This window comes from Habropoda laboriosa, unplaced genomic scaffold (assembly GCF_001263275.1).
Source record: "Habropoda laboriosa isolate 0110345459 unplaced genomic scaffold, ASM126327v1 scaffold129, whole genome shotgun sequence".
Classification (NCBI taxonomy): domain Eukaryota; kingdom Metazoa; phylum Arthropoda; class Insecta; order Hymenoptera; family Apidae; genus Habropoda; species Habropoda laboriosa.
This window is the reverse complement of record NW_017100255.1, coordinates 612,304-624,193: the sequence shown is the minus strand read 5'-3', so window position 1 is coordinate 624,193 and position 11,890 is coordinate 612,304. Positions and strand designations below refer to the sequence as shown.

The window sequence follows — 11,890 nt, the reverse complement described above, 5'->3', positions numbered from 1 at the left end:
AAAAGAGAGTCATCGATGGTTTTCGAATCGAACAAAAAAAAGAACAACAACAAAGGAAAAGATAAATTATTCTTCACACCGATTCTCTCTATAGATCTGCTCGAGAGAAATCAGCATTTTCAGGATTTGACTTTTCCTCCTAAAACGCTTGCCCGGTATACTTACGTGACGTTTCGTAAAATTCGAGCGTGCTGCACCAGAACCGGAAAACAAGCATTCCTACCGGCACAGGTATTGGCGATATTAATCTGTAATACGACACAAATGCAGCCTGAAACACGCGAACGACCTCGGATTCGACAGAAGCCTTAAAGGCTTCTGCTTTTATCGCTGTGCGAGAACGGTTTCGCGCTACGTTAGCGTTTTTCCACGCGTTTTGTTCGCCGCACGTATTTACGATCGATTAACGGTCCACGGCTAATAGTTTATTCCAACCAGCGACATATTTACGATCCCCACAGAGATTGTCCCTTTTTTCTGTCTCTCTCTTTTTCTCACTTCTTCCTCCTTCTTTTCCTTCGTTCATTAGACACGGATAAGCAGGAGAGCCGTGAGAGTAACCGGTACCAGGACTATGAGTCAGACATTCTTGAATTATGTATCTGGATTAGCTGATGGCTTGTTTAATGTTTACAAGCTGACACATTCTAGTTAGAATGTTCACGTGCATGACTTGCTCGTACGTTGACATTCGTGCCATGCACAATCACGGCCCGGATCGAACAATATTTGATCTTCGCCAATCTATTGTCAATAACACTCTCTCCCTCCTAATGATTCTGCGTCTATCTCTGTGGCTACAACTATCGGTTAATAAAATTAAGTGTGTGCAGAGCTTCGCTTTTGACGGAACAGTGGTAATGTTTGCCACTGTGTAAACGTGAACGTTGACTGATCAGTGAACGTTGACAAAACTTACATTTTGTAACACTTTAACTTTCCAAAAATTGGAGAAAGAAGCCGCAAGTCACATTTATATCTCCCGAAAAAATTGAAACTTTTCATTTACTAGTTACCTATGAAAATAATTCCCAAACTTCGCCTATTTATAAACGCCTCAAAGTGGTGAAAACCCCTTAAGTATCATTTTCTGAAGAAACACAACGCGTCTAAAAAACTAATAAATATTGTTATATCTGGAATATTAATTTCGGCTATTTGAAGAAATATGAAAACTAACGAGACATAAAAAAAGTTCGTATAATTTGTTTCAAGCTCAATTCAAATCCTTTATCAGATCCCGCACTGATAACTATTAACAGCAATGCCTGTTATTTTACATAATTGAATTATTCGAGAGTAATTGGGGTAATTTAATCGTTGCTCGTTACATATAGTTACATATAGAAAATAACGCAATTGATTATTAATAAATCGAACACAGAACAGCGGCAACAACAACGTTCTCTGTATGATGTAAATTCGGACTGTACAATGTACGTTCCGCGAGTTCGTTGGAAACAAACAATACAGCGATTTGGAACGATTTTCGCGTAACTGGGTTTACGTAAATCCTCGCCGGCGAACTTTCGATTACTCAGACATCCAGCGTGCAGCATGTAATTAATTTACTCCCATTGCCGGCGAATCACGTTAAGCCTCTTTTCTGCAAACCGTAGCGTGTTAAAAACGTGGAAAGAAGGAAAAAAGAACCGTGCTCTATGCACCGTTAAACGTTCATTACGTTCGCGTTTCTTCTGGCCCTCCTGGTACGTTTTCCTTTCTTGATCGCGTGCAACTGAAGAAACGAAAAAAAAAGAAACGGAAGAAAAAACCGCGCAAAGTTTCGTCGCAATTTTGAAACTTCGCAAGGCTTGAAAACTTTCTCGTTAACGGTGTGTACAACGTATGTATATACCAACGTTACAAACCAAATATTTGTCATCGTTATAAATACATCTCTCTTTGCTATATTTGGCGAAACTCCGCGTCCACCAATAATTAGCTATTGCAAAATCTTATGAAGCAGAAGGACGCGAAACGCTGCGAGAAGGTAAAACAGAAGAAAAAGAAAAAGGAATTCGTTTCTTTACGACGGAGGAGATTTAAAATTGGGTAGGAATCCTTCGAGGACAACGTCAAGGACGATTCTTTCGAAGTTAGAAAAAATGTCGAAGAAGTATCGGGGAAGAAAAGGAAATTGTGCCTCTTTATGTGGATGTTACATTTGGTGTTAGCGTGGAAGAGGAAAGGTTGACAGAAATTGAAGATAAAGGAAGGAAAGGGAGAAAAATGAAGAAGCTGGAAAATAATGAAAATCAGGATGAAAAAGGAGTTAATGTTCACGTGCACAGTGGACGGTGCGGTGTCTGAAGCCTTCGAACTTCTTGGAATTCCTCGATCCTCGAGGATAATAAAATGACTTCAAACAAGATAAAGATACAATGTTAATTCCTCCGGGAATTATACGGTTCCCATAAGAAACGCCCATTTTCGTCTCGTTATAACCTCGGGAACTCTAAACCAACGATGTAACACGTATATATGCACGTACACTTCCGTTCATAAGTATTAGGACATCTAGTGTGTTCTTGTAGAAAGTATTATATGATTTGAAATTACATTTCCTCGTCGAACTTAATGTCGCGTATCGGTAAAAATGAATTATGTCATTTGTACTTCGTGACTCTAGAATGGATCATTTTTTTTTAAGGTCTTGATCATTTTTTAACGACTCTTGCGTGTTGAACAGTTTTACATTAAACTTGCAATTTCAGTAGATTGTAGCAAAATTCAGACGATTTCTGCAGATTTACTTAGGTTTCGGAAGATTTCAATGGACATTAGTAGAATACCAGCAGAGTTCACTAGATCGCAATCGATATCGCTAAACTTCGATAGATTCCGATACATTTCAGTACACTTCACACACACACAGAAACTTTCCCAATACTTATGAACGAGACTGTACACACACGCGCGTGTGTGTTTAACACCGTGAAACGAAACGTCTAAAAAAAAAAGAAACCAACACACTCGCGAGATGTTCAAACAACATGGGGATTTTTACCTGGCGGAATGTCGTCCGGAGTCGACGTCCAGGACGATGGCAGGCATCGTTTAACACCACTATTAAGATTTATTTTGCGAATTGGCCAGCGAGTCGCCCGAGGCCCTCCACGTACGAATCTAAAACCTTGCCTCTCTTGTATATACATACACATATACGTCGGGTTTGTGCACGCTCGTTCGTTCGTTCCACCAGCTCTCCCGACCTGATCCTTCAGGCCCTCAGGGCAGATCGTATTCAAGTGCTCCGCGTGGCTAAATTTAGCAGCAGGATAATTTACCGGATTCTGTTGAACGGCTCTTTTACGAGTGTGCGCTCGCTCTACAGTCCGGACATGCTCACCATGGGGACTTCCGCAATCTTTTTCAAAATTATCGACCTTCGTGACCGTGCCCCGGTAGGTACTCGAGAAAAATCCACCCTCCATGGCTCGTTCGCGTTTATCGTTTGCACGTATCGTTCGTTCGTTCAGCGGCGGCGGGGTCGGATCTCGAAATTTTCTTTCGTTGAAAAAAGCCGTGAAAAAAACTTGAACCGGTTTTTCGCCAGGATATAACGAACGCAGCCAGCCTTCGTCATGAAACGAAGTACCTACCAGTACACGCACGACTATACGTGTGTGTTTTGTGCGTGTGTGTACGTGTGTGTGTGTGTAGACGTTGTAGGACGTGTGTGGCACCACCTCGGAGGGAATTTTCAAGGAGAAATTATTTCGCGATCAGGAATGAACGTACGCGAGTACGTACGCCACCATTCTATTGGTCGCGTCGTCTTGTACATGTTCATTGTTCGTGGCGAGGCGCCGTTGTTAAAGGATGCTGGGAGGTAGACTTGCGAACGTTGCTTTGTTCAACTCGTTAAATTGCTCTTTCGGTCAACAGGTTTTGAATCTTGAAAGACGAGCGCGTGTCGGTATGAGAATGTAAAGTTTATTGGTCATTAATGTTGGTTTATTTTATTGCCGCGAAGATTCACGCTCTTACGGTTGAAAAGCTGGAGGGGTGCCTTGATAATGGAACTTGTTGATTAGAAAAGAATCTCTCTTTTGTTTTGTTTTTTAATCGTACTCCCTACAGCTCTCCGATGACGGAGCAGAAAATTTAATTCCACCCTCGGTGTTTTGCTTTTGTATCTATTTATTATTATTATCATCATCGTAGAGTTTGTTGGAGAGTAACGCCAAGTAGCTATAAATGCCTGGGGAAAAGTGAAGAAAAAGTAGATATACGGAGTTAATTCTAGAAGCGGGAGAATTCGCTGGGAAACAGGAAATGCTTGTACACTTATTCAAGTTTGACGGATTCCTTTTGCATATCTCGGTATTTCGATCTCGATGAATATTTTCTAACTGGTTGTTAATCAATCTACGGTCGTTCTACTTCAACGATTCCTGTCAACATTTCACAATACGCATATTTCGAGTCACGGGTGTATCAAAGCTCCAATGACAGGCTTTAATGTCACAGTCGTTCGAGACTGCTTATTTAGCATAGAAAACATGTTGCAGAACATGTATTAGAATAAACGTGTCTCGTGCAATTACCCTGCAACAATATATTTAGACTTCTCTCCTCGATAGAACGAAAAAGAAACGAACGGTAGAAATTATATTTTGTAAAAGTTCAATTTCTCTCCTCGATAGAAGGAGTTACCATTATTGGACGCTTCGATGAATTCTTGTAGAAAGATGCATTGCGAAGCTTAGATTTGACGAAAAGTTGAACAGCATACGTTGTAAAATTTTTGAAACGTTCCGAGGTGTTTTCTGCGACCACGGGATGCTAAAGATGAACCTACTGAACGTGTTTGACGCGTAATAGTCGGCCAGGTTAGACGTAATCTCGAGAGGCGCCATTTACTTGCTTCAATTTCCTGGACTAAGTCTGCTCAAAAATTAAACTGCGAAACGACGTCGCGGTACACATTCGCGACGTGGATATTACAGCAAACATTTCAGCAATTATCCTGCATTTAAGGCTACAATTACGGTAAAACCACGTAATTTACAGTCGATCATTTTTTACGAAATAATTCGTGCAGACCATACCAAATATACTTTATTTCGTTCATTTCGTCTTCTATCTTACTTCGGGATAATTCGAAGCTTTCACAATATAGAGAAATGTACCAATCATCGCCATTTTATTGACAGAGTATCATCAATAGTCTACTTGGTTATTTTTAGTGAGAAATCAGATTATTGGTTATTGTTCGTCTAATGAAACGATCGATAATTCAAGTTTATCGAAATAATGGATTCCAAGTTGGTCGAGAAGAAACAATGATAATCCTTTTTTTCCTTCTTTTTTCGTGTTCCAGGTACGGTGAAAAGCAACGACGAGTCGATAGTCAAGAGCTCAGTGGTATACAATTGCTCTCCGCAACTGCTTATCAACTGAAGAAACCCTATCAACAGCTGCTCATACCGATCACAGTATGGATCGGCATGGAACAGGCGTTCATTGGAGCAGACTTTACACAAGTGAGTGATTAAGATATCTAACAAATTGTTTAGCGCGAAAATAATCAAATATTTACAAGGTTGAACGAGCGTAATCTTTAAACAATGAAACATCGTTCTCTCTCTCTCTCTCTCTCTCCTCGATACAAGCCACGAAATCTCACTTTTTTTCTCTTCTCTTTCTCTTCTTTCGCGAAGTTCTAACCCGCCGAAAAGTTTCAGTCAATTAAGAAGTTTCCAGAAGTTCGACGATACATTATCGTCCGGCGTGTTGCTCAACAACTGGAAACAATCATTTACGACTTACGAGGCAGAACAATGAGATTCGAATAACTCGCCCACGGTCCGAGCAAAATGAACGAGCTTGTTGTCGGTAGGAACTTGGTTCGATAAGGCATCGATTACGAACGGAGACGATTATGCCATTCGAGAACGAAACCTTCTGCCAGAGGAACTGACGAAACGATCTCTCTTCTTGTAAAATGTGACGGACGATTTGAGAGTATAATAACATTTGGTTACAATGGAAACTCGCAGAGGTAGGAAATTATCCTTGCATATGTATATCGCAACGAATCACTTTATTCCTTTTTGCATTGGAAACCTCGACGTTAAACTTACTGTTTTCTTTAATTCGCTCACGGACACGTATTTCCACTGGTCCGAGGAAACCGTATTGTCACAACAAGAGTATGAAAATTTAACGGGGAAATAATTATCGACTTTCCTCGTTCGTACGTTTGACAAATAAACGTGACCGCGTCACACCGCGAACCGACGCAAAGGAGAAAGAAGAAGAAGAAGAACAAAATAGAAGAACGCAGTTACCAAAGAGGCAAGCTAAAATCGTTAATGATTATCCTCATCAGATGCAACACAAAAAAAAAACCGACTAGGATCACCCGGATACAAACCGGATACAGAGCGGCAGGTTCATGATGCGTAACGGCCATGCGAGGTCGTGCAATTGTTCTCCGGAAATACATGCTACTGATCACAGATATGCTGAAATATCGACTGAAGCACGCATCCTTTGCCTTTTAAAACAGCTGAATGACTTTAAATTATAAGTTGTATAATGTGCAATTGGTGAACTAGAAAGTGACAAAGGATAAAGAGAAAAGAGAGAGAAAGATGATGTTGGGTTGTTGCAGATGAAACGACCGAAATGATCGACGAAACATTCCACGTTTGTAGTTTCAGTAAAAATGATATTCGATTGATCAGCGCATGATCCACTGGTTTCGTTATTCTTTGACCATCCGAAAAGAAAATTATTTATGCCTTTCGTTTTGAAAGAACACTCTTCGCTTCGAGGTGCAAGGAGGTCTTTGGAAACGTTCTTTAATTCAGCTTCGTTGTTAAATTTTTTAAAAAGTGGCCAGTGATATTTCATCTTCATTCGTGGTTCACTCTCGTGCACAATTTGCCATTTAATTTTAACCTTAGCGCATTCTTCCACTAGACGCTAAAGGAGTTTGGGTCAAAAAAGACCCAAAGACCTTATGTGGAACAATTTTTATCACCGACATGCCATATGAACTTAAACGATAAACTTTTAACGTAACGTTAAGGGAACATAAATTTGATAACAACAAAAGTTATTAAAAAAAATAAGAAGACGATGGGTAGAAAAAGACCCGAAGACTAGGGTTAGGTTAGGTTAGGTGGTTAGTCGATTGTTTCACTGTTGATTGACTTCGGTTAACTTTGAGCTTTGCTTCGGTTTGGTTTTGGTTAACTTAAAGATTGAAATTAACGTCTAATAAGCGTTATCTGATAGCAAATTTCAGAACGCAATTCTGAAAATCTTACGCAGTTGCGACATCGGTCGTTTCATATGTGCAACAACCTAATACAATTTTGAAAGCAAACTTGTTCGAAACCAGTCCGATGACAAAATATGCGAGCAAATTTGCCGAGGAATAAAGTAATTGGACGAATAAATGCTACCAAGAGGCATCAGGATCCCGGGACGCTACCTTCCATTGAATCAGCTGGTTCGACATGTTATAAATAGCCTAGAATCTTATTCTTGCAGCAATTCCCTGATACCACTTCCATACCTGGAATCCTGTGAACCAGTATTTCTTCTTTTTTTTCTCGTGCTACTCGTGCATCCACGAGTGCAGCCGATAGGCCTGTGCGGCGAACACGCACACGCGTCGCTAAATGAAAACGCATAGGCACATCGGGCGCATCCTCGCCGTCCTCCATTGCGGTCTCGCTGAAATTTCTCCGGTTTCGACAGCGTCACTTTTCTTACTCGTGTTACGTCGATTATCCGGCGTGTTCTACACGTTCTACAGTCGTGAAAATGCATTAAAATTACTTCGCTTACGCACGTTTGTACCACGGTGGTAACATAAAATACCGCCTTAAGGACACAGGTGTGAAGGAGAAGAAAAAGGATGGATTTCGTTGCTAATTATCGAGACAGAGAACAAGCGAATCCCTCGATAACTGGAAATTCCCAACGAAATTCAACATTAATCCCACTACCTTCGAATCGGGTTCCTTCTTTACGGACACCCTGTATACAGGATAAGATCGCTTACATCGAAGTCGTAAAACGCGCGGCTACTGAACATCATCAAACCGGGCGCGTTTTATTAAAATTCTTTTTGCTAACTGCATTCCATCAACCGGCGAAAATGATGGAATATCATCCTTGCTACTTGTTTATATATGCATCTGGGATTGTTTAATCGTCGCTGATGTTTCTCTAATTTTTCTTCCCTCAGGCGTACATTTCCTGCGCGTTAGGCGTGCACAGAGTGGGCTATGTGATGATCTGCTTCGGAGTGGTGAACGCTCTTTGCTCCTTGGTCTTCGGATCGTTAATGAAATTCGTCGGGAGACAGCCACTTATGGTGCTGGGCGCCATCGTCCATGTTTGTCTTGTCGTCGTGCTACTCCACTGGAAACCAAACCCCGAGAACCCCTACGTTTTTTACACCGTTTCTGGACTGTGGGGTGTCGGTGACGCGGTTTGGCAGACGCAAGTAAATGGTACGTATAGCGAAAGGATGTTTGAATTGAACAAATTATAATCTCGCGAAATACTATCGTTTTATGTGGTTTGTTATCGGTAGTGTCTTACACGCACATTGTTCATTTATTTTTTCCTCGAGGTTTGCTTTACTTAGTTGCGATTGATAATTGATGTAAACTTTTGATCGTGTTTAGTAAGGAATTATTCAATTTTACGCCAGTTTCCAAATATGAGAATTTATTTCTTCATCTTCGAGTTTAGTCGCGAGAATTTAACGACGAATAATAAGCAAAATGTTTTTAGAACGACATGTTTTAATGTATACAGGGTGGGTCAGGTAAAACAGGCCACCTAACTATCTTTTCTACCTACGGCGGCGTGAGAAAAGTTTTTCTATGAAATTTAAATGGTTTCAAAGAGCTTTTCTGTTCTTTTCTTTTTCAAGGGCACATTTTTTTTATACGAATGTATATATTGTTTTCTACTGTGTGTTGTAGCAGACATCGATGTGCATTTAAACATGCGTGATAATATGGCCTTAAAATGATCTTGGATTCTAAAATTTTTAATCAAATGTAAAACTTCCTTTCAATTTTGCCGTTTCTTTCATAAAAAAAAATTTTCTCGTACCATCATAGCTAGAGAAGGTGGTCTTTTTTACATGGCTCACCCTGTATAGCAGGTTAATAAGTTATGAAAAGGAGATTTCAAAGTTCTTTACTAAATGCACGGTTAATTTAGCAATTGCAGAAATTTATTTTACTTCAACCTTTTCTTCGACAATTTTAAATATATTGGAACGAAACAGCATTGCTACGCGTAAATAATTTTTTTCAATTTAAATTCTCAAATATTTTATTCTTTCACGAAAAATTTTCCTAAGAGAAAATTATAAGGCTGCAAGCCGTTTTACCACGATTAAGAGAATCCACGCGATAGATAGATAGATAGAATCCACGGCCTAGCCGAATATCTTATCTTGGATCTTGGTGCATATCATTCGATAGACCACCCGAAGAAAACCCTTTCTACCAAGTATCAAGCTGCTACCCTACTACTAGGGTAGTTACAGGGTGAAACGCAGTTTACAGATTAAGCTCCATTTCTCTCGTTCTGCTCGATGAAAACTTATGAAAAAAATCACGGATGTGCTATCCAATGGCGTACATGTCTGTGATTTTTTTCAGAATTGTTCACCGCAAAATCGATTTTTAAAAAATTCGGAAAGTTTATAAATGTTGTTTTCGTATTGAAATTATCAAACGACCACGTTTATATTTTTACAGTATTAGTGTCTTGTTATGGATATTAATGTGTAATTTTGTGACTTCGTCCTGAAACATGAACTTCGTCTTCAATTTCCAATTGCACCTTCCTCCAAGTCTCGTTTGGAAAAAAAATGGTCTTTAACGGGTCACATGTGAAATGAGTATCCGGAACAATGAAGTACAAGTAGCAAGAATAATGACGTATAGTAAGAAAGCTAACTGTCCATCTGAAAATGGACAGCTTATAGTGCTTGCTCCCTTGTATGACAATTAGCCGGGAGCTCTTCGACATACAGCCCTTTTCTTCCTCGAATAACGTCCCGAGATATTCATTATTTAACTGTTCGAACTCACTTAGACACGTGTTGGAAGAAGAAGAAAAACAAGGAACTTTATGGCGTGCAAGACAATCGACGATTGTACGAATGACTGACCGTACATGCATATTTATGTGGGATTTTGAGCAGAATATTCAATTCATCCCGCTGCTTATTAGATCCTTTTATTTTGCAACCGAATGTATTACCACGATCGTAATCAGATTTAATCTTCCGTTAACAGGATGAAACATTTCTTAAAGAACTTATGAAAAGAAATCGAATTACGATTGAAAGATACAACAAATAAAATATAATCTCTTTTTTTCTTTCGAACGAAGAATTATCGAGATATTGTGTTAGCTTACAGAACTCATTTTCATTTTCCGATGGTAAAATGTTCGAGTAGTAAAGCGACTTATGGGTCACAGTGTATTAGGAATGAAACAAACCAATTCGTTTGTAAATTTCACTGATCGTAACAAAGAATTCGGAAAAAATTGTAATCTTAATAATTTTCTATTGTTCGATTAATTTTTAAATGGCAAAGCGACTTATGTTCTACGCTGTATTAAAAAAGAGCAAACCAATCGTAAATTCCACTGATGGTAAGGAAGAATTCTGTGAAATTATAATCTTAATAATTTTCTGTTATTCAATTAATAGAAATTCTATTATTCGATTAATTTTTAAACGGCAAAGCGACTTATATTCTACGCTATATTAACCCTTTGCCGTATAAAAACGAGTTAGACTCGTGCCACAGATTTTGGCCAAGATCTGATAAAAACAGTTACATGAATAAGAAAAATTAATTTCAATTCCACTTCTCCGTTTCATTTATTAAACTGACGATTGCAAAATTTCATTAATCTACGATACATCAGCTTTTCTTACCTAATATTGCACTGAAACGGTAAATAGCCGACGCTTACATGCGTAGGCACGAAAAGAAATCATACGTAAAGGGGCTAAAAAAGAGCGAACCAATCGTAAATTCCACCGATAGTAACAACCTGAAAAGCTGATTGCTCCGTTTGAATTTCCAGGTCTGTACGGTACCCTATTCAGGCGTAACAAGGAAGCCGCGTTCTCGAACTACAGACTGTGGGAGAGTGCCGGTTTCGTAATAGCGTACGCGTACAGTACCCATCTGTGCGCCCGTATGAAGCTGTACGTGATGCTAACAGTGCTGCTTATCGGCACTTGCGGATACATCGTGGTCGAGCTGTTGCACAGGCGTAAGCAGAAAAGGCTCAAGGCTATCGCGGATGATCCAAAGGCAGCCCAGGCAGAGGCGAACCAGGTGGAAGAGACCGACGATGAAAAGGACGATATTGACGACGATATCATTATCACACACCTCTGAACAACACATGCTTGCGAACCAACGAGGAATCTCAACAGAGTCTCGGCTCGATCGACTATTCTCTTTTATTCTTCCTTATTGCACTTTCCTATAATCACGAGCTCGGTTTAACTTTCCACGGCCAGCGACGATACGACGATCGTATATACGAATCGTCGACGAGCGATCGAAAACTGCCTGGAAGTGTGCGCCAAGAAATATGTTGCTCGCTTATAGGAAACGTAAGAACGATATTCGTCGTTTCTTACATCTTCATTTTTTATTTCTACCTTTGTCTCCTTTTTTTTTTCGTTTTGTGGAAGAATATAGAGCGGATATTGATACGATCGGCGATACGATCAGAACGTGAAGCATATATATATATATATATGTGTGTATATATATATACATACATATATACATACACACACACATATATATTATTCTCGTGTCGGTGAAACATGCGTAAAAATTGTTATTCATTCATGCTG

The 11,890-nt window shown here is 39.6% G+C and overlaps 1 protein-coding gene across 1 annotated transcript in view; it reads left to right on the top strand.

Moving 5' to 3' along the window:
* The window catches only part of LOC108572538 (UNC93-like protein), a 47,343-nt gene extending 35,802 nt beyond the window's left edge, over positions 1–11,541 (top strand). Inside the window, exons 4-6 of the mRNA XM_017934789.1 lie at positions 5,330–5,492; positions 8,216–8,483; positions 11,101–11,541. Of these exons, the coding sequence (XP_017790278.1) occupies positions 5,330–5,492; positions 8,216–8,483; positions 11,101–11,420 (751 nt within the window). The 3' untranslated portion in view covers positions 11,421–11,541. The remainder of the gene's footprint in view (positions 1–5,329; positions 5,493–8,215; positions 8,484–11,100) is intronic.
* Positions 11,542–11,890: the final 349 nt, after the last annotated feature.